The sequence below is a fragment of the Lepidochelys olivacea genome (genome assembly GCF_965140295.1).
Source record: "Lepidochelys olivacea isolate rLepOli2 genome assembly, chromosome: 3".
Taxonomy (NCBI): domain Eukaryota; kingdom Metazoa; phylum Chordata; order Testudines; family Cheloniidae; genus Lepidochelys; species Lepidochelys olivacea.
In genome coordinates, this window is record NC_140413.1 from 67,902,748 (window position 1) to 67,922,842 (window position 20,095).

Here is a 20,095-nt window from a genome sequence, read left to right on the forward strand (position 1 = left end):
TTAAAGCAGTTTTTATCATCTAGGCTCCCCTTCCTTATGACACATCTGTGAGACAGTCCGTCTGTGGCAGCACTGCACCAGCAGAGTGGCTTTGAGGGATTCCATGGATCATCTAAAGAGCTATCTGGATCTTAGGAAATCCACTGGGTTTGATAGCTTAAACCTCTGCCCTTTCATCTCTTGACAAAATGATAAGCAGGAAATTCTGGCAGTCAAAACTCAGTTTCCTGTCTCCTAAACCAGATACACCCATATATGGCTCTAGGTCAGTGGTTCTCAAACTTTTGTATTGGTGACCCCTTTCACATAGCAAGCCTCTGAGCACAACGCCCCCATATAAATTAAAAACATTTTAAAATATATTTAACACCATTATAACTGCTGGAGGCAAAGCGGGGTTTGGGGTGGAGGCTGGCAGCTTGCGACCCCCCATGTAATAACCTCGCGACCGCCTGAGGCGTCCTGACCCCCAGTTTGAGAACCCCTGCTCTAGTGCAACCTGCACCCATAACTTAAAAGTAGCTTAATTTAAAAATTTCAGCTTTCACAGAAGTCTTGTTCTTAATGAGGAATAATCACTTGGGTAAATTTGATTTTTTTTTCTATCTATCTAAATACCTAGATGGTCCCAACAGTAAAGTAACTGACCACCATTATGTTGTAAACTAATCAAGATTTGCTTAAACATAAACATGATACAAAATTTCTATTGGACTATTGGTAGCATAAAACGTCTACAACACTCTGGAGCAGGGGTGGGCAACCTACGGCCCACTTCCAGCCCATCAGACATTTTTATCTGGCCCTCGAGTTCCCACCGGGAAGCGGGGTTGGGGGCTTGACCCACTCTGCCCACCCAGTGCTCCCTAGCCCCTGACTCACAATTCCCTTGATGAGAGCCATCTTCCGGCACACAGAGCCACACTGCACAGGTGTGACTTCACCGCGTTGTTTCCAGGTTTGGAACCCCACCCTTACACAGCAGCCCCTCCCCAACGCAACAGTGCGCCCAATCCCCTCCTGGTCTCCTACAGCTCTAGCCTCGAGAGCCTTGAGATCCCAGGGGCCGCACCCATCCCAGCTAGGTGCCTCCGTGGCAGTACCTTATGTGGCCACCTTGGTGTCACTGTCGGCAGGGCCCCTAGAAGTCCCCGGTACCGCCCATGTAAAGCCCTCCCCACACCACACCCCATGAGTCTCCCCTCCCCCCACCTCGGTAATATCCCATATAGAGCACCCCCGCCATGCTACACCCCATAGAGTTCCCCTCCCCCACCGGGCATACAATTTCCATACCCAGATGCGACCCTGGGGCCAAAAAGTTTGTCCACCCCTGCTCTGGAGGAGTGTAAAACCCAATTACACAACTCCTAAGTGCCATAGTCAGGGGTTTTCTTTCTTTTAAAAAATGGAAATAAGGGAAACATTTGAAAAAAATAAGTTAATGCAACATTAATGTTTCAAGTTAATATGAAAAAAGTCAGGGATGGAAAAATTTCTTCTTGCATTCTTAATCATTTGTTTTCGCTGACTACTCATAACTGACAATCATCACACTAGCCTTTTCCTCCTCTCAACCACGGGGGGAGGGAGGCAAGTCCAGAGCAGTTCTACTGTAGTTGGGGTACAGCTGCCATCTTGGAACACTCTTCCCCGAATCAGAAAGCTTAAACATGCTACTTTTTATATTAACAATCCAAAAATTAATTATCCATCTGACCAGATTTTTACTGAGCCAGTTTCTAAGAAAAGTATGGTTATGGCTGTCAACACATGATTAATTAGAGAAAGGAAATTAGTAGGTAAGAACAAATTGTCCATTTTCCTTTCTATTTGTGCTTGACAATTCTCATAGTGGGATGTAACAAGCAGTAATTATTAACTCAGATCAGCCTACATGAGTTCACCAAAATACCAAAGAGAAAAAAACCGCACAATTTTGTATAACATTTTTGCATAAAAATCTACAGTGGGTGCCCCCAAAATAACATCCCATCCTATAAATCCCAGACTCCAAGCCCAACATTTTCAAAATGTGGTTGTCTGAAGTTACACAGCTAAATCCAGAGGCACTGAGGGATGTAGGTGTTTTGATGTTGAGTGGTGCAATACCAAACTTTTAGGAACTTCAAAAATCACTGGAATCCACAAAGCTTGAGTTAGGTGCCTGGTCTCCCTATAGACCAGGGGTTGTCAAACTGTGGCTCATGAGCCACACATGGCTCTTTTACAGTTAAAGTGCAGTTCGCAGGGTCCACACCCCCATTCTCACCTACCAGACTGGGGGTGGGGGAAGGCTTGGGGCTTCTGCCCTGCAGCAGGATGGTGGGGCCAGGGGCTTCTCCCAGAGACAACTGGTGCCTGCTGAGAGTAGGGGGGAAAATGTAAAGGTACATCCCTCCAAGCTTGAGTCATGCCCCCTCAGGTACACGCACCCTCTTACCCTCAGCAGCCCTCCCTTCAGCTCCTAGGTGTTAGCTTCCTGTGGAGAGACAAAAAGGAGTACTTGTGGCACCTTAGAGACTAACCAATTTATTTGAGCATTCTTGTTAAACCCTGGATTTGTGCTGGAAATGGCCCATCTTGATTATCATACACATTTTAAGGAGAGTGGTCACTTTAGATAAGCTGTTACCAGCAGGAGAGTGGGTTTGTGTGTGTGGTGGTGAGAAAACCAAATGGCCCAACTTGATTATCATACACATTGTAAGGAGAGGTTTCAGAGTAACAGCCGTGTTAGTCTGTATTCGCAAAAAGAAAAGGAGTACTTGTGGCACCTTAGAGACTAACCAATTTATTTGAGCATGAGCTTTCGTGAGCTACAGCTGGATTTGTGCTGGAAATGCACATTGTAGGGAGAATGGTCACTTTGGATGAGCTATTACCAGCAGGATAGTGAGTTTGTGTGTGTGGTTTTTGGGAGGGGGGTGAGGGGGTGAGAGAACCTGGATTTGTGCAGGAAATGGCCCAACTTTATTATCACGCACATTGTGTAAAGAGTTGTCACTTTGGATGGGCTATCACCAGCAGGAGAGTGAATTTGTGTGGGGGGGTGGAGGGTGAGAAAACCTGGATTTGTGCTGGAAATGGCCCACCTGATGATCACTTTAGATAAGCTATTACCAGCAGGACAGTGGGGTGGGAGGAGGTATTTTTTCATATTCTCTGTGTATAAATAAAGTCTGCTGCAGTTTCCACGGCATGCATCCGATGAAGTGAGCTGTAGCTCACGAAAGCTCATGCTCAAATAAATTGGTTAGTCTCTAAGGTGCCACAAGTACTCCTTTTCTTATTGTAAGGAGAGTGATCACTTTAGATAAGCTATTACCAGCAGGAGAGTGGGGTGGGGGGAGGTATTTTTTCATGCTTTGTGTGTATAAAAATATCTTCTACACTTTCCACAGTATACATCCGATGAAGTGAGCTGTAGCTCACGAAAGCTTATGCTCAAATAAATTCGTTAGTCTCTAAGGTGCCACAAGTACTCCTTTTCTTTTTGCGAATACAGACTAACATGGCTGTTACTCTGAAATCTGTGGAGAGACAGTGGCAAACAGCTGGGAGCTGCAGGAAAGGGCCGCTCCTTTAGCTCCACAGGGACAGGCAGCAAAAACAGCGGCTCTCCCTGCAGCTCCCAGCTGTTTGCTGCTGCCTCTCCCGCAGCTACAGCTCCCAGAATGCCTGCTCCAGCTGCTGCAGTGCAGTGAGGGGGCCTGGTGGCACCATGTGACCAAGCAGGGCCAGCAAACCCTGGCATAAATCTGAGGTGGGGCACCTGGCCCCACGTGCTCGCCCCCCTCCATGTGTCACCTCTGGTTCTGCCCAGCAGGGAGGGGAGTCTTGGAGCTTCAGTCCTGCAGGACATGCCTGCTGGGGCTCGGGGCTTCAGGCATGCGGGGTGTGCCTGCCGAGACTCCAGCAGGAGAGGGTCTGAAGTCCCAAGGCCTGGAAGGTGCCTCCAGTGGGGCTGAAGCCCGAAGACCCTCCTTCCCGTGTGGCTGAAGCCCTGAGCACCAGCAGGTGCACCCTGGCTCTCAAACATCTGAAGATTGTCATATGCGGCTCACACGGTCAGTCAGTTTAGACACCCCTGGGCTAGTCCCTTCATCACAAGACTTTCTCTCCGCTGTAATATGTGTATTGTCCATTCCACCTCTACATCCAGTTGTTTGGATATGGAGATACTCTAAACATTATTTAAGGTAATTTGTAGAGTTGCAGAGGAGCCAACACTCTTCCATTGTGCCCTTATATCCCATTTATCTCAAATGTTGGTGTGTATGTTGCTTTTCTATGAATATGTTTGACTACTGTGCCCTGCTCTTACAATAAAATGGTCTATATAATGCATGGAAACCCTTTAAAAACTGAAGTATTTATTGAATTGAAAGTTACAATATTTGTAAGTAGGGATGTAAATACCATTTTAAAAGTCAACCGTTTAAAAGATTAAAAAATGTCATTTAAATGGTTAACCGTTTAAACAGCTGGGCCTGCTCTAGCCAGACAGTGCAGCTGGGCCCACTCCGGCTGAGCGGTGCTGCTCTGGCTAGGCACCGGGGCTGGGCCTGCACTGGCTGGCAGACAGGTTAACCGTTAGGGTGGTTAACCGGTAAGACTGTGCTTACTGGTTAACCTTTCACATTCCTAATTTGTAACTGTATGCACTCAGTGTAGTGTGGGGGAAGTTCTGTGGCCTTCCAACCTCTGGATTTGTAAGCCCCTTTGTTTTCAGCTGAAATGGATTTTTACTGAAAAAATCCTGGGTTTTATAAAAAAGTATTATTTGGTTTTTGTCCTGATTTTATATATCATTCACACACACATTATATATATAAACTTGCTTTATGAGGAACATACAATACATTGCATGATATATATATATATATATATATATATATATATATATATATAATTTTAATACATACTCGCCTGTGTGTATGTGCAAAGCTGCCTGTTGAAGTAAGGCTACGCATTCCCCCAGAAGACACACACAGCAAGCAGGCAGGCACGGAGGCTCTGAGCACTGGAACGTACGTTGATGAATCTCACGCCCACCTTTCAAGCTGTCAGACAGCAGGTTAAAGATCTGACACACTAAAGCGGATACATTCCCCGGGAGAAAATAACTCAAAGGTAAACAGAACACACAGGGCCCGACGGATACGGGACAAACCCGCTCCATCGTTCAAAGGAGGCCAGCAAGGGGCCAGAGGGGCCACGCTGCAGCACTCTGGCCCTGCCGGCAGCGCCTGTAGGCAGAGGGCCCCGCGTGCCCGCGGGTCTCTCTGCCCCACCAGCCTCGGCTTTGTACAAGGCGGGCTCTGAAATGGCCCTCGCGCGGCGGCGGCGGCGGCGGCAGCAGCAGGGTGGGCGGCAGGCGCGGGGTCCGGCCGGCTCCAGCCTGCAGACCAGGGCCAGTGGGGTTGGCTGCGGGGCGCGAGGCCAGCCGAGCACTCTGTGACGGCAGCACCGCAGGGGCCACGCGTTAGCCGCCCTTTCCCTCGAGCGCCCGTGTCCTGGCCACAACCAATGGGGCAGCAGTTACCTCTCGCCAGCCAATCACCGCGCGGTAGGGCCGCCCCGCCCCGCCCCTGCTCGCTCAGCCCGGCTCGGAGAGAAGCCCCGCCCGCTGGGGAGGCGCGTTCTGTCTCCATGGAAACGCGGCCGGCCGGCTGGGGACGACGCTCCGCTGTCTAGCCCGGCTGGGGCAGGAGACTCAGTTGTTGGACCGGGTAGAGGTGGGGCCCCGGCCGTGGCGGGGCGGGAGCCGGGCCAGGGGAGCCGGGGCGGCGCGGCGCGGCAGCAGAGGCTGGGAATCTCTCATGGGGTCGGGTAGAGGGCTCCCCGGGGTGGGGGAGGGACAGGGAGCTAACGCCGCGCCGGCTGCCGGGGGAGGGACTCAGCCGCTTCCCTGGTGCAGAAAGACGCCCCCCCTCTCGCGCGTGCGCATTGTACGTGAAGTGAGGGCGCGCAAAATGCGCGGGGAAGGAGCAAGTTGCGCGCGCGCTTCCCCGCGGAGTATCCCCGTCCAACCGGCTTGTGTCGGGCAGGAGGCAGCCAGCGTAACGGAATTGAGCGTCGCCCGCGCCATGCCCCCATCCGGAGCCTCTCCGCGCTCCCCTCTGCCTGGGTGGCCTGAGGGGGAGGGGAAGAGGCGAGCGGTTGTTCTGGAGCTGGACCCCTTGTAGCTTCTTGTTTATCACAGGTGGGGGGGGGGGGTCATCAACAGGCATGCCCCGTTGATATAATTTTGCAGAAGCATACACATATTTTTTAAAAAAATTGTTTTACTTCTCAGGTGAGTTCTGTGCTTGTGAAAAGTGCCCGATTGATGGCCCCTGGAGTCCTGTGTTTACTCTTGGAAGAGGTGCAGCATGGGCAGCAGTCAGGGCCAGATTAAGGCTCCTGTGCACCTGGGGCTATTAGATTTTGTGGGGCCCCTGTATACAAGACTTTTTCCTAATTGAAAACAAAATGATCACAATTTGGCGTTGATGCTATTAACGCTATACTAAACTTGCCTTTTAATTAACATAAAGCCATTCTGTGATTACGTTTCAGTCTTAAAACATGTAGAATCACAGCGCTGGAGGGGACCGTGAGAGGTCATCTAGTCCAGTCCCGTGGTCTCAAGGCAGAACTAAGTATTATCTAGACCATCCCTTACATGTGGTTGTCCAACCTGCTCTTAAAAATCCCCAATGAGGGAGATTCCACAACCTCTCTAGGCAATTTATTCCAGTGCTTAATCACTCTGACTGGAAATTTTTCCTAATGTCCATCCTAAACTGCCCTTGCTGGTTTAAGCCCATTTAAGCCCGTTGCTTCTTGTCCCATCCTCAGAGGTTAAGAAGAACAATTTTTCTCACTCCTCCTTGTAATAACCTTTTATGTATTTGAAAACTGTATCATATTCCCTCTCAGTCTTCTCTTCTCCAGACTAAACAAACCCAATTTTTCCAATCTTTAATAATTTTTGTTGCTCTTCTCTGGACTTTCTCCAATTTGTCCACATCTTTCCTGAAATGTGGCACCCAGAACTGGACACAATACTCCAGTTGAGGCCTAATCAGCATGGAGTACAGCAGAAGAATTAGTTCTCATGTCTTGCTTACAATACTCCTACTAATACATCCCAGAATGATGTTTGCTTTTTTTGCAACAGTGCTACACTGTTGACTCATATTTAGCTTGTGATCCACTATGACCCCAGATCCCTTTCCGCAGTACACCTTCCTAGGCAGTCATTTTCCATTTTGTATGTGTGCAGCTGATTGTTCCTTCCTGAGTGGAGTACTTTGTATTTGTCCTTATTGAATTTCATCCTATTTACTTCAGACCATTTGTCCAGTTTGTCCAGATCATTTTGAATTTTAATCCTATCCTCCAAAGCACTTGCAGCCCCTCCCAGCTTGGTGTTGTCTGCAAACTTTATAAGTATACTTTGTATGCCATTATCAAAATCATTGATGAAGGTATTGAACAGAACTAGACCCAGAACCAATCCCTGTAGGACCCCACTCGTTATGCCCTTCCAGCATGACTGTGACCCACTGATAACTACTCTCTGAGAACAATTTTCCAACCAGTGTCATGCAAGACAGTATCAAAAGCCTTACTAAAGTCAAGATATACCACATCTACTGCTTCCCCTCGTTCACAAGCCTTGTTACCCTGTCAAAGAAAGCTATCAGGTTGGTTTGATATGATTTGTTCTTGACAAATACATGCTGACTTATTTATCACCTTATTGTCTTTTAGGTGTTTTCAAATTGATTACTTAATTATTTGCTCCATTATCTTTCTGAGTACAGAAGTTTAAGCTGACTGGTCTGTAATTCCCCAGGTTGTCCTTATTTGCCTTTTTATAGATGGACACTATATTTGCCCTTTTCCTCTTCTGGAATGTCTCTGTCTTCCATGACTTTTCAAAGATAATTGCTAATGGCTTAGATATCTCCTCAGTCAGCTCCTTGCATATTCTAGGATGTATTTGATCAGGCCCTGGTGATTTGAAGACGTCTAACTTGTCTAAGTAATTTTTGACTTGTTTTTCCCCTATTTTAGACTCTGATCCTACCTCATTTTCACTGGCATTCACTATGTTAGATGTCCACTTGCCACTAACCTTCTTATTGAAAACTGAAACAAAGTAATCATTAAGCACCTCTGCCATTTCCACATTTTCTGTTCTTGTCTTTCCCCCTTCATTCAGTAACGGGCCTACTCTGTCCTTGGTCTTCTCCTTCTAATGTATTTGTAGAATGTAGTTAAGTTAATTCAAAATATCCTACTTCTTACCTTAGAACAGCTGTTATATTATTTTCTTTCTGAGAGAGAATTTGGGTGCTGGAGGGGGTTCAGGGCTGGCGCAGGGGACTGGAGTGTGGGAGAGAGGGAGGGGTGCAGGCTCTGGGAGGGAGTTTGGTGCAGGAGGGGATTCTGACCTGGGGCAGGGAGTTGGGGTGCAGGAGGATGTGCGAGGTGCAAGCTCCAGCAGGGAGGCGCTTAGCACAGGTAGCTCCCAGCCGGCGGCGCAGCAGGGCTCAGGCAGGCTGCATGCCATGGCCCCATGCTGCTCCCGGAAGCTGCCGGCTGCTGGCATGTCTCTGTGCGCCCCTGGGGAGAGGGGGAGAGCGTTTCTCCATACGCTGCCCGTGCCCGCAAGCGCACATGGGAGCTACGGGGATGGTGCTGGGGGCGGGGGCAGTGCGCGGAGCTGCCTCCCCCCCACCCAGGGGCCGCAGAGATGTGCCAGCAGCTGGGCGCTTCCAAGAGCAGCATGGGGCCACAGCATTCAGGCATCCTGCCTGAGCCCTGCTGCGCCACTGGACTTTTAGCGGCCTGTAGATCGCAATTGACTGGCAGAGGCTCCAGGATCGACCAGTCGATTGCAATCAATGGGTTGGTGAACACTGAATTGTATATAATTATGGATTTATTTTTGGAGGGCTCCCCCTAGTCTGAGGCCCTGGGCTGCAGCCCCTAAAGCCCCTGAGTTAATCCGGCCCTGGCAGCAGTAGTATAAGCTCCCCCACACTACCAGTATGCCCCAACCTCATTCTGGAGTTACCTCCATAGCAGGGGTGGCCAACCTGTGGCTCCGGAGCCACATGCGGCTCTTCAGAAGTTAATATGCGGCTTCTTGTATAGGCACCGACTCCGGGGCTGGAGCTACAGGCACCAACTTTCCAATGTGCCAGGGGGTGCTCACTGCTTATCTCCTGGCTCTGTGACAGGCCCTGCCCCCACTCCACCTTTCCCAACCCCATGCACTGAGCCTGCTGTGCCCTCGCTCCTCCTCCCCCCCGAGCCTCCTGCATGCCACAAAACAGCTGATCGGGAGGGAGGGGGAGGTGCTGATTGGCAGGGCTGCCGGTGGGTGGGAGGCGCTAGAAGTGGGGGGAGCTACTGACATATTACTGTGGCTCTTTGGCAATCTACATTGGTAAATTCTGGCTCCTTCTCAGGCTCAGCTTGGCAACCCCTGCCCTATAGGGTATGAGTGTAGTTACATTTCCATGACCTTTTCTGAGACTTCTAAGAAAGATGTGATTTGGTGCCAACCATAGGGTATTGTGGGAAGACTTGATTGGAAAAAAAATTGGAATTTTTGTAGGAAAAAAATTTTTCATAAAAATATGTCGAAAAAAATTCCTATTCAACAAAGCTCTAATTGAAGGCTCCTGATAACTAGGAACTGAACTGAGACCAACACTCACTTCACACTGAATATGCGTCAGAGGATAACAATATTCAGTCACCAAGTTAAAGCTGAATTTAGGATGTAGAAGGCTCAACATCCTCTTGCCAGTCCCCGATCCAAATAATTGGAATTCCTAATAATCTCTCAAATTAAGTAATACTTTTATTTCATATCTTAAACACATGAAAAACTAGAAGTTCTCAGAACTGTCATTGGAGTCCTGGAGTTCATAATCTGTAATTCAATAATTTGCCATTAATCTACAAACAAAAGGTATTTACTTGTCCTGGTCAGAATTCTGCCTCACGTGTCAGACTAAGTTCCCTCTAAGCTGCGTGGCCGCGCAACAGGCTATCAAGGGCCTTTTATGCAGGGAGAGGCGCCCCAGCCCCACCCAGCCGGAGCTGCTGCGGCCAGGGAAGGGTGCCCCTCTCCCGGCCCAGCTGGAGCTGCTGCAGCCAGAGAGAGGCGTCCCAACGCACTGAAGCTACCACAGCTGGGGAGAGGTGCCCCAGAGCTGCCATGGACGAGAAGAGGCACCTTTCCACCAGCCCAGCTTGGCCTCACCAGAGCTGCCATGGCCGGGGAGAGGCGCCTCTTCACCGGCCCAGCACGGCCCCACCGGAACTGCGGGAGCCAGGGAGAGGTGCCTCTCCTCTGGCCCCAAGCTTCAGCAGCGAGAAAGGGCTGGGGGGAGTCCTCTCTCTCTCCCTGCCTCAGCCCTGGGGCAGCCTATATGCCAAACCCCTCATCCTGGCCCCACCCCAGAGCCCGCACCCCCAGCCAAAGCCCTCATCCCACCGCACTCCAACCCTCTGCCCCAGCCCTGAGCCCCCTCCTGCACCTGGAAGCCTTCATCCCCAACCCCACCCCAGAGCTTTCACCCTGAGCCAGAGCCCTCAACACTCCCCCCCCCCGCCCCGTCCCCGCATCCCAACCCTCTGCCCCAGCCCTTAGTTCCCTCCCACACTGTGAACCCCTCAGCCTCATCCCTGCCATACATCACCTCCATATTGGTGCACATGACAAAATTCATTCTGCACATGGATGTAAAAAATTAGAGGGAACACTGGTATCAGAGGTACGGTTAATGACTGTAGTGAGTTTTTTGTTCCCTCAGTTTCCCAAGAAATGTCTGCTGATGTGAAAAATATTTTTGTTCTGTTAAAGCTGATGCATTTTTACCTGCTTTTGTGTTGATTGCTGAGTTAGCACTGTTCAGCTAATAAGAAATATTTCATCTGTCAGACAAAAGCTATCTGGGTTAAACCTTTATAATCAGCTTTTGTATTTTTCCTTCAAATCTTGTTTTGTGTTAGTTTCTTATTGTTTGGAAATATTCTTGTCACTTGTGGTCCAGTGAACCATAAATCATCTCTGCTACCTAGTCAAGTTGTTATTGAAAATTTAAGAGGCTAAAGGTGCTAGAAGAGAATATGTAATCTCACTACTTCAGCAAATGTTGCAATGGGGAAAACAGAGGATGAAAGACAAATGTATGATGCATTGTAATAAACATCAAACCTGTTAATATATTGTTGGTACAGAATGTCCCACTCTCAGGCTGAAAGTGTCATAAAGAATATCATTCGTGAAATAGGACAAGAATGTGCCATGAAAGGACAAACTGTGTCTGAAATCTTGGTGGCTTTCATGGTAAGAACAAAATTAATATTTTAGCCATTGATTATTTTATTTAAATGCCTTCAGGTCATGTTAATATCCCCCTAAGATTAATAATACAATTTTCACTAAACAGACAAGTATAAAGATTTAGCAGTTGCGCACATTGGCCACAATTTTCAGACTCTGTTCTTAGGCTCTAGCCTTGCTAGGATTTAATTTTACTCACTGTGAGTAGTCCCCCAATAAGATCTTTTGCTAATCTGCAGGTGAAAGCTGTCGTTTTGGATCCAAGGAATGAGTTTAATGTAGATAGAACCCTCACAAAAAATGATGTGCAAAAACTTATTAAGGTAATTCTGAAAATTCTCCAAAAGTTCAGAAACTTTACATACTTATGTAGAAATAAAATTTAAACATCTGCTCTGTATTTATAGTAACAAAACATACCTGCCATTGCCTTCCACAGGCTAACATATACAATTATGCAAAGCTACCTGTATTGCTGTATATGCATTGGGAAATCTAAACAATCTAACTACTGGTGAAAGTGACCTTATGATAAATTACTGAGATCTCAGCATAATTATTAGAGGGTAGATGAAGATGAGATGAATGAACTATTTTTTGCCTCCTGGAGCTACAATATAACCAGATATTGGAGGGAGGTAGAGAGAGACTGAGAATAGCAGATAGAAATATTGGAAGCATCTTTAATTGCTTTAATCAGTCTTAGGGCTAGTCTACACTTGCAACGCTAAAGCGCTGCCGCTTGTGTGGACGCTCTCCTAGCACTGTAAAAAACCCACCTCTATGAGGGGTATAGCTCCCAGCACTCACATGTCAGACTAAGTTCCCTCTATGCTGTGCTGAAACTTGCTGCTCTCAGGGGTGTGTTTTTTTCACACCCCTGAGCGAGAAAGTTGCTCTGTAAATTGCCAGTGTAGACAAGTCCTGAGTAGGAGATTTGTCTATACATCACCGAACAAAAAAAATTTGTCTATACAGCACCGAACATTAGCACTTAACAAATACTAAATAATACCAGTTTGTAAGTTGGTGATTTTTAGCTACCTGATCAATTTCTAAGATTCCTTTAAAGCATTTTGAAAACTAGCATCATACTTCATTCTCATGGTTCTGTAGTCAAGAGTGGATTCTGCATTTCCTAGGGTGGTATATACCTATTCATCATGTTCTGTCTGGAGAATGGGGAGAGGATGGCTCCCTTCCTGCTGTCAAAATAGTAACATTGTTATTGATGTTTCAGAAAATTCTAAGTGGTTAAAAAGTATTAACTTTTACAACTCTCTTCTTAGCTCTGTGTTGGTAGACTTCTTGACACAGCAAATCCATCCCTGGACACTATTAAGATGCAAGTTTACTTTGATATGAATTATACAGACCGAGGTAATTTTAATATGTACAAATATTAAATATGAGTGTCAGATAATAAAACTTGTATCTAACTATATTGTTTCATCTGTATTTTAATATTAATCTTTATTAGCGTACTATATGCACGTGATAGCAAAGCAAAATAAGATAATAAAATGAACTTGAAAGTGTAGGCAAAACTATATGGCTGTAAATTAAATTACTACTTAAAAAAGAATTATCACAATATGCCTTGAGATAGGTATTACTTTCCCTGTTTTAGAGGTGGGAAAACTGAGGCAAAAGTGTTGCCCAAGGCCACAGAATAAGTAAGGAGCAGAGCTGGAATAAGAACTCAGGAGAATTTGGCTCCCAGGCCTGTGTTCAGTCCACTAGGCTATGCAGCATCTCAACTCATTTGACTTGCCTTTTTTTTTTTAAATTGGTGAAATTCTGAGCTCCAGTATAATCATTTCAGTTGTCTTTGAACACTGTACTGGATTCTCAGGGGTGGATGCGGTAAGAACCTGGGTAGATAATAGGATAGGTCTGTGACACGCTCCCTGGGGTAAAACCTGAACTGGGATACCACTGTACCCCCTTAACTCTCCAGCCTGGGCACCCTCTCACAATGTTTTGCTAGTGACAAGCACCAAACCCTTCCTGGCACTGTTTTCATAGTACAACAGCATGTGGAGCCCCACAAGCAGCTAAACTGCATGGATGCTCCCTGAGCCACTCATGGAATCACACAGAGAAAGGAACCAGCACACCTTCCAAGCCCCCAGCCTTGCACCGCAGAACTGTACTATATTGCCCTGGTCGGAAGCCTGACCAGTGTAAGTTCATTATCCGGTCTGCCTCTCCCTCAGTGTGGAGAGGATACACACTTGCCTTTGTAATCTGAGCTGAGATTTCCCAAGCACTTTAACCAAAACACACTGTTCTAGGTAAAATATAAAACAGATTTATTAACTTCAGAAAGATCGATTTTAAGTGATTATAAGTGGTAGGCACTAAAGGTCAGAGATAGTTACCAAGAAAAATGAAAGGTAAGCATGCAGTCTAAATCCTGAACCTTATTAGACTGAACAATATTTGGATCAAACAGTTTTCTCACCCCACTGGATGTTACAGGTTGCTTACAGTCCTTAATACACAGGCTTTCCCTTTAAGTCTGAGACCAGTTTCCTCAGTTCAAGACTTTGTCTTCCCAGTGTTCTTGTTGCTTCCAGTGTAGGTGTGGGAGGAGAATGGTAAAAGCACAATGCCACTGTCCTTTATTTTATATCCTTAGGCTATGTCTACACTTTGTACCTTACAGTGGCACAACTATGCTGCTATAGCCAGGCTGCTGTAATGTACAGTGTGTAGCTGCTCTTTGCTGGCAAGAGAGAGCTCTCCCGCTAGCAAAATAAAACCACCCCCAACGAGGGGCAGTAGCTTTCCCACAGACAAAGTGCTGTCCACACTGGCACTTTTTGTCATTAAAACTTTTGTCGCTCAGGGGTCTGTTTTTTTATCACACCCCTGACCGACAAAAGTTTTACCAATGAAAGTGCAGTGTAGGCATAGCTTTAGTCCGTGTCCCTGCAAAGAAACTAGCCCAGGCATGCCTGATGGGCCTTGCTGAGTCACAGGGTTGAACAATCCCCATTGTAAAAAGAAAAGGAATACTTGTGGCACCTTAGAGTCTAACCAATTTATTTGAGCATAAGCTTTCGTGAGCTACAGCTCATTTCATCGGATGCATACTCACGAAAGCTTATGCTCAAATAAATTGGTTAATCTCTAAGGTGCCACAAGTACTCCTTTTCTTTTTGCGAATACAGACTAACACGGCTGTTACTCTGAATCCCCATTGTGTGGTGCTTTGTTACAGAATTGTAAATCCCTTGTCTACAACTCCCCTGCTGATTAATGGTCATTTAACGCCAGCCTGGGTGTGGATCACCTCCTTTGTTGTCACTGAAGAACTAGCAAGAGACAACTCCCAAATTTACAACTTATTTCAATAACAACCGTACGGCAAAATCTCATACCTTCATATACACTAATAATATACTTATTTTGATGGAACAGAGGGTTTCAGCAGATCATGACCTTTCCTATGTATCTTGCATGGCATACTTTGTACGAAACATATCATAATTACATGACAATGGTGAATATGGGGGTTCCAAGGTTCTGGTTTGAGGTAAAGAGTGCCACAAGGTCTATCATGGGAAGAACAGTGTTACAGCATGGATATAACACAGAAGGAATGTGTAATGGACTTGGAAGCCAAAACATATTCGCTTTTTTTTTTTATGCGAAAGAGAGATTTACCTTTATAGAAAGGCAACGTTCTAGGTTCTTTGAACCAAATTCTCCTCTCAGTTACACTGGTCTATTGACTTCAGTGCAGTTACTCTAGACTTGTGTGACCTGAGAGCAGAATTTGTCCATTTGTTGATTTTCACAATTGAGAATGATCCGCATTATTGGACCGTCTATTTTAAATGTATTGAGTTTGCATAGTCCAGAGATTATTTCATAAAATACAAATATTACAATCCCAGTAAATTAGGCAGATACAATATTTATATATAATAGCCAAAGACAAGTATGTTGTCTCTGATCAGTGCCCACTCCCAGTGACTTAAAATGGCAGAGAAGGTATGGGTGGAAAACAGGAAAAGAGAAGGGGGAGAATGAGAGTCACAGTGACATGCAATATTCTTGGGATAGGGAGAGCTGAGAGGCATGGGACATTCATAGGGCATCAGGATAAACTGTGAAAATTATTTGAAAGATTTTGCTGCCTAGCACTGGCTTTCATAGTGGATTTTTAAAATTAGCAAAACTAAGGGCCTGATCGAAAGCCACTGAGATTTGGAGCAGGCCCAAAATACACAAACAGCATGTTCAGTACAATGAAAATTATGTTACTCTACGTACGTTAGACCAAAAATGAGAATAATATTTGGCTGTAACGTAGCACTTCTCAAATATCTTTCCTTCCCAGTTGAGTTACTTAATGAGCAGCATCGCATTCTAGAGGCCAGGCTGGCCCCTGTGAGCAGAGAAATCACAGATAATCGTGCTCGTACACGAGAAGAGCTGGAGAGCATTTATCGAAAGATTGTTAGCTATGTTCTGCTACGATCTGGCCTCGGATCCCCTACAGACATCAAGGTTGTTAGGGAGGCAACAGGTCAGTAATCAGTCAAAGTATCTGATACTGGGCATCCCTTGTGGGAAAAAAAAGTCTGGGTGTGATGCTGCTCTGACACTATGTAAAAATCTGGAATAATTCTGTTGACTTCAGTTGAGTTTCCTGGTGTGAAACTGGTGTAAGTTAGGAATCAGGCTGTCTAACTCTTTCATTAAAATGTCCATTGCCCAGATACTAGTAAATATTGTAAATTGTGGCAGTTTTAAAAATTTTTGCTACTAAAAGTCTGAATTTCAGTTAAATCATTTCTATGGCATAAAATAGCTTGATAGCATATCAGCCTGTCTGTTTTGTTATTTGCTAGTCTCCAACAAAAGGTGTGGTAAAATTATTAATTTGTGAATGCCTAAGCATCTCTCCAAATCTAGAATACACTTTTCTGTTTTCACAACTACCCATAAAGAGGAGTTAGTTTTGCTTCCCTAGTATTTTCAGTTTCATTCTTATACATGCTGTTATTTTTTAACTCTTTTCAGCTGCCCTGCAGAGTGTGTTTCCCCAGACAGAGCTGGGTGTTTTTCTCTCTCTCAGCAAGAAGGACAAAGAGCGACAACTGAAAGAACTTACCATGATTGTCACAGGAATTCGGTTATTCAACAAGGACTGTGGGAAAGGAGGAGAAGGCATTGATGACTGTAGGTATATTACTAAATTAAAATTATGAGCCCTAAGAAAGACTTTTGTTGCCTCTAGCTCCATGACTTCATGCTACTCAAGATAAGCAGGATTGGCCCAGTGTCAGTAAGCCTGAAGGGAAAACAAACCATTAGATGAATGAATTGTGTAATGCTTAAGGCCAATCAATGCAAATGTCAAAATGGTACTGTCAAAATATTTACAGTAGAGCATACCTTTAATATTGCATGACATGTTAGAAATCCATGAGGCAGAAAATACATAAATTCTGATAATTTAGGGTAATTTCTCCCGATTCTTCTTGAATACTCAAAAATCTCTTAAATCTTGAGCCCTTCTAGTTGTTTAGATAACTATAATGATGTAAACTGATGGACTGGAATCTTTTTGAGTGTGCAGCCAGATAGCCCAAAATAGTAAGTCCAAAGAGATGGCTAAACTTCCTTGTTGCTCTTATTTTTGACTCCCTCCTTAAAATATAGAGTCATAGAGTTTAAAGCCAGAAGGGACCACTAGATCATCTAGTATGACCTCCTGTATATCACTGGTCACCAACACCACCCAGCACCTGCACACTAAATCCAACAACAGAAATGACACCAAACTAAATGAGAGCCACTGGAGACTAAACTATTATGTGCCACACACAGAAAATAGGAAGGACCAAGGTGCACCAGTGCAGGAGGCCCCTGCAGGGGCAGGGAAATGATTAAATGATAGAGACCCAGATAATTCTGGCAAGTAAGTGACCAACATCCACATGCTGCAGAGAAGGCAAAAATACCCCAAGGTCACTGCCAATCTGATGTTGGAAAATTTCTTTCCTGGCTCCATGTATATAGGAATCAGTTAGACCCTGAGCATATGAGCAAGAACCAGCCAGCCAAGCATCTGAGAGAGAGAATGTTCAAATGCCGCCTCATAGCCCTGGCCTACCCAGTGCTCTGTCTCCAGTTGTTGCTATCCCTGATGCTTCAGAAGAAGGAAATTTTTTTAAAAAAAACCTCTCAAAATGCAGGGGCAATGGGGAGGAATCCCTTCTTGACCCCTGCTGGTGGCCAACTGAAACCCTGAAGTATGAGCTTTAGGGACATAAGCCAGAAGTGAGCCCCACGTCTGTTGAGCCCTGCACCCTGCAAGCAACCAACGTTATTAAATATTTCATTGCTAAACGTATCAGAATTATTATTTAAATGGCTGTTCAATAGAAATAAAATTGCAATATATATGATATATTGTAATCTACGTAGTTTAATTGTATTTTCATGTAGAGGCTAAGACACTATATGTAAAATGTTCTAATACCTCTGAGTGAATGATGTTATACAAAAATAAATAATAACATGTACTGTGAGTTGTGAACATGCAAATAATCAACTATGCTACTGATTATTTCGATAATCGAGATAATACTTTGCACTTAGAGCACCTTTAATTCAAGGTTCTTAGTGCTCTTCACAAAGGTATATACAGCATTATTACCCCTCTTTACAGATTGAAAAATAGAGATTAATTGAAGAGTTTTATGTGATTTTTCTAAAGATCATACAGGAAATTGTGGGCCGAGCTGACTGGATAGAAATCAACAGTTTTGCCACTCAGATCGTCTCTCTGAGTCTAACCACTACAACACACTGCTTCTGCTGCTTTTCTATGTTTTAGTGTTAAGTCACATATAAAGAGGAATGCATAATAAAACCCCACATGACACAACTGTCTGCTCTGAGTGTGCACACTTATCTCTTTTGCATGCGCAGATGTCTATTTGCACATCCAAATGTAGAATGTAGTGGATGCACGCCTGTTTACACCCTCCTTTGATAATGAGGCTCTAAGGAAGAAGAGTTAATTATAAAACCATCAGCTCAAAGATTTTGGACTCCCGTTGGGCAGTTTATGGAATTTTGTGGGTTTTTTGTAATGTGCCATGTCCAGTAAGAGCAAAAATAGTTCATTTTAATCAGCAATATTATATTTTTATCTTTTTCTGGGCTTATATAGACCCATTACCGTACTATGTGAGCATCTCATAAATGTGAATTCATTCCCATAACACCTTTAATTATTATTATCCCAGTTTCACAGATGGGGAAACAGAGGCACATAAGTGATTTACCCAGAGTCACGCACACAATTTTAGAAGAGCCCAATATTGAACCAAGACCTTCTGAAAAGCTAATTTTCCATAATCCTAGACCGGGGCGGGCAAACTTTTTGGCCTGAGGGTCATATCAGGTTTCCAAAATTGTATGAAGGGCCGGTTAGGGGAGGCTGTGTCTCCCCAAACAGCCAGGCATGGCCTGGCCGTCACCTCCAATCTGACCCCCCTCCCACCCTGCTTCTTTCCCCCTGAGGGCTCCCCCGGGACTCCTGCCCCATCCAACCCCCCTGTTCCCCGCCCTCTGACCGCCCCGACCCCTATCCACACCCCTGACCACACCCCCAAACTCCCCTGCCCTCAATCCACCCCCAGCTCTTGCCCCCTTACCACGCTGCTTGGAGCACCGGTGGCTGGGTCAGGCCGCGGCTCTGCAACTGTGCTGCCCGGCCGCCCAGAGCATTGCAGTGGCAGTGCGGTGTGCTGAGGCTGCGGGGTAGCGGGAGCTGCGGAGAAGGGCCAGGGCCTAGCCTCCCGGGCCAGCAGCTCAGGGGCCGGGCAGGAGGGTCCCACGGGCCAGATGTGGCCCACCTCTGTCATAGACTATACTGTAGTATTTTCCTCACAGTATAGTTGTCATTGGTAAAAACCATTTGACCAGCAATGTATGTAATGGTTGGGTCTTGTGAACAAATTCTGGAAATGTGTGATGTCTCAGAATAAGAGCTTACACTCAGAAATCTGTTGGAGGATTCCTCTGATCAAAGTATTGAACTGAAAATATTAACTATCAAGCATGATTACCATGATGTGTTTCTATATCTGTTACCTTCCTATGTATCTCATACTAAATCTGCATAAATAGTGCCAGCTATTCTGAATGAAGCCATCCCAGCAGCCACGCAGCCTATTGATGCAGAGCTTCGTGCCTCCCAAGATCTGGCATACCGCTACACAGCTGTCTTGGAAATGAAGCATGAGAGCCCACACAGAAATATAGAATCTAGATTATCTATGTTAAAGGAAGCACTTTTCAATGTGAGACAACATGAAGCCTTCCTCTGCATCATTCTGGTGAGATATCACATTATATCTTATGGATTCTTTAGGATATCTTAATATGAAATTTCAGAGTAAACTGCATTTTACAAAGTAAAACAGGGGTATATGTTTGAGGAAAGAAATCCTGGTGCTGTGTTTGAGCTGTGCAGCTAGAATGATATGTTAAAAGTTCATGCTTCAGGGATTCAGCCGGCCACCTGCAGGGGTCAGGAAGGGATTTTACACATCCCCAATGTTATCTCTTTCCTCTGAAGCATCAGGGATGGACACTGCTGGAGATGGGACATTGGAGGGGGAAGGCCAGGGCTATGAGTTGACACCAAGAATTCTCTCTCTCAGGCACTTGACTGGCTGGTTCTTGCTCACATGCTCA

At 45.5% G+C, this 20,095-nt stretch overlaps 1 protein-coding gene across 5 annotated transcripts in view; it reads left to right on the forward strand.

Moving 5' to 3' along the window:
• The first annotated feature begins 5,651 nt into the window (after positions 1–5,651).
• CFAP206 (cilia and flagella associated protein 206) overlaps positions 5,652–20,095 on the forward strand; it is a 32,327-nt gene continuing 17,883 nt past the window's right edge. Inside the window, exons 1-8 of one of the 5 annotated variants that reach the window (XM_084624776.1) lie at positions 5,665–5,741; positions 6,565–7,697; positions 11,257–11,365; positions 11,602–11,685; positions 12,652–12,742; positions 15,717–15,905; positions 16,403–16,561; positions 19,526–19,734. In XM_084624776.1, coding sequence (XP_084480902.1) covers positions 7,597–7,697; positions 11,257–11,365; positions 11,602–11,685; positions 12,652–12,742; positions 15,717–15,905; positions 16,403–16,561; positions 19,526–19,734 — 942 coding nt within the window. In that variant the 5' untranslated portion in view covers positions 5,665–5,741; positions 6,565–7,596. Of the gene's footprint in view, positions 5,742–6,564; positions 7,698–11,256; positions 11,366–11,601; positions 11,686–12,651; positions 12,743–15,716; positions 15,906–16,402; positions 16,562–19,525; positions 19,735–20,095 lie in introns of all 5 variants that reach the window. The other 4 variants (XM_084624778.1, XM_084624779.1, XM_084624777.1 and 1 more) reach the window with 4 other exon arrangements.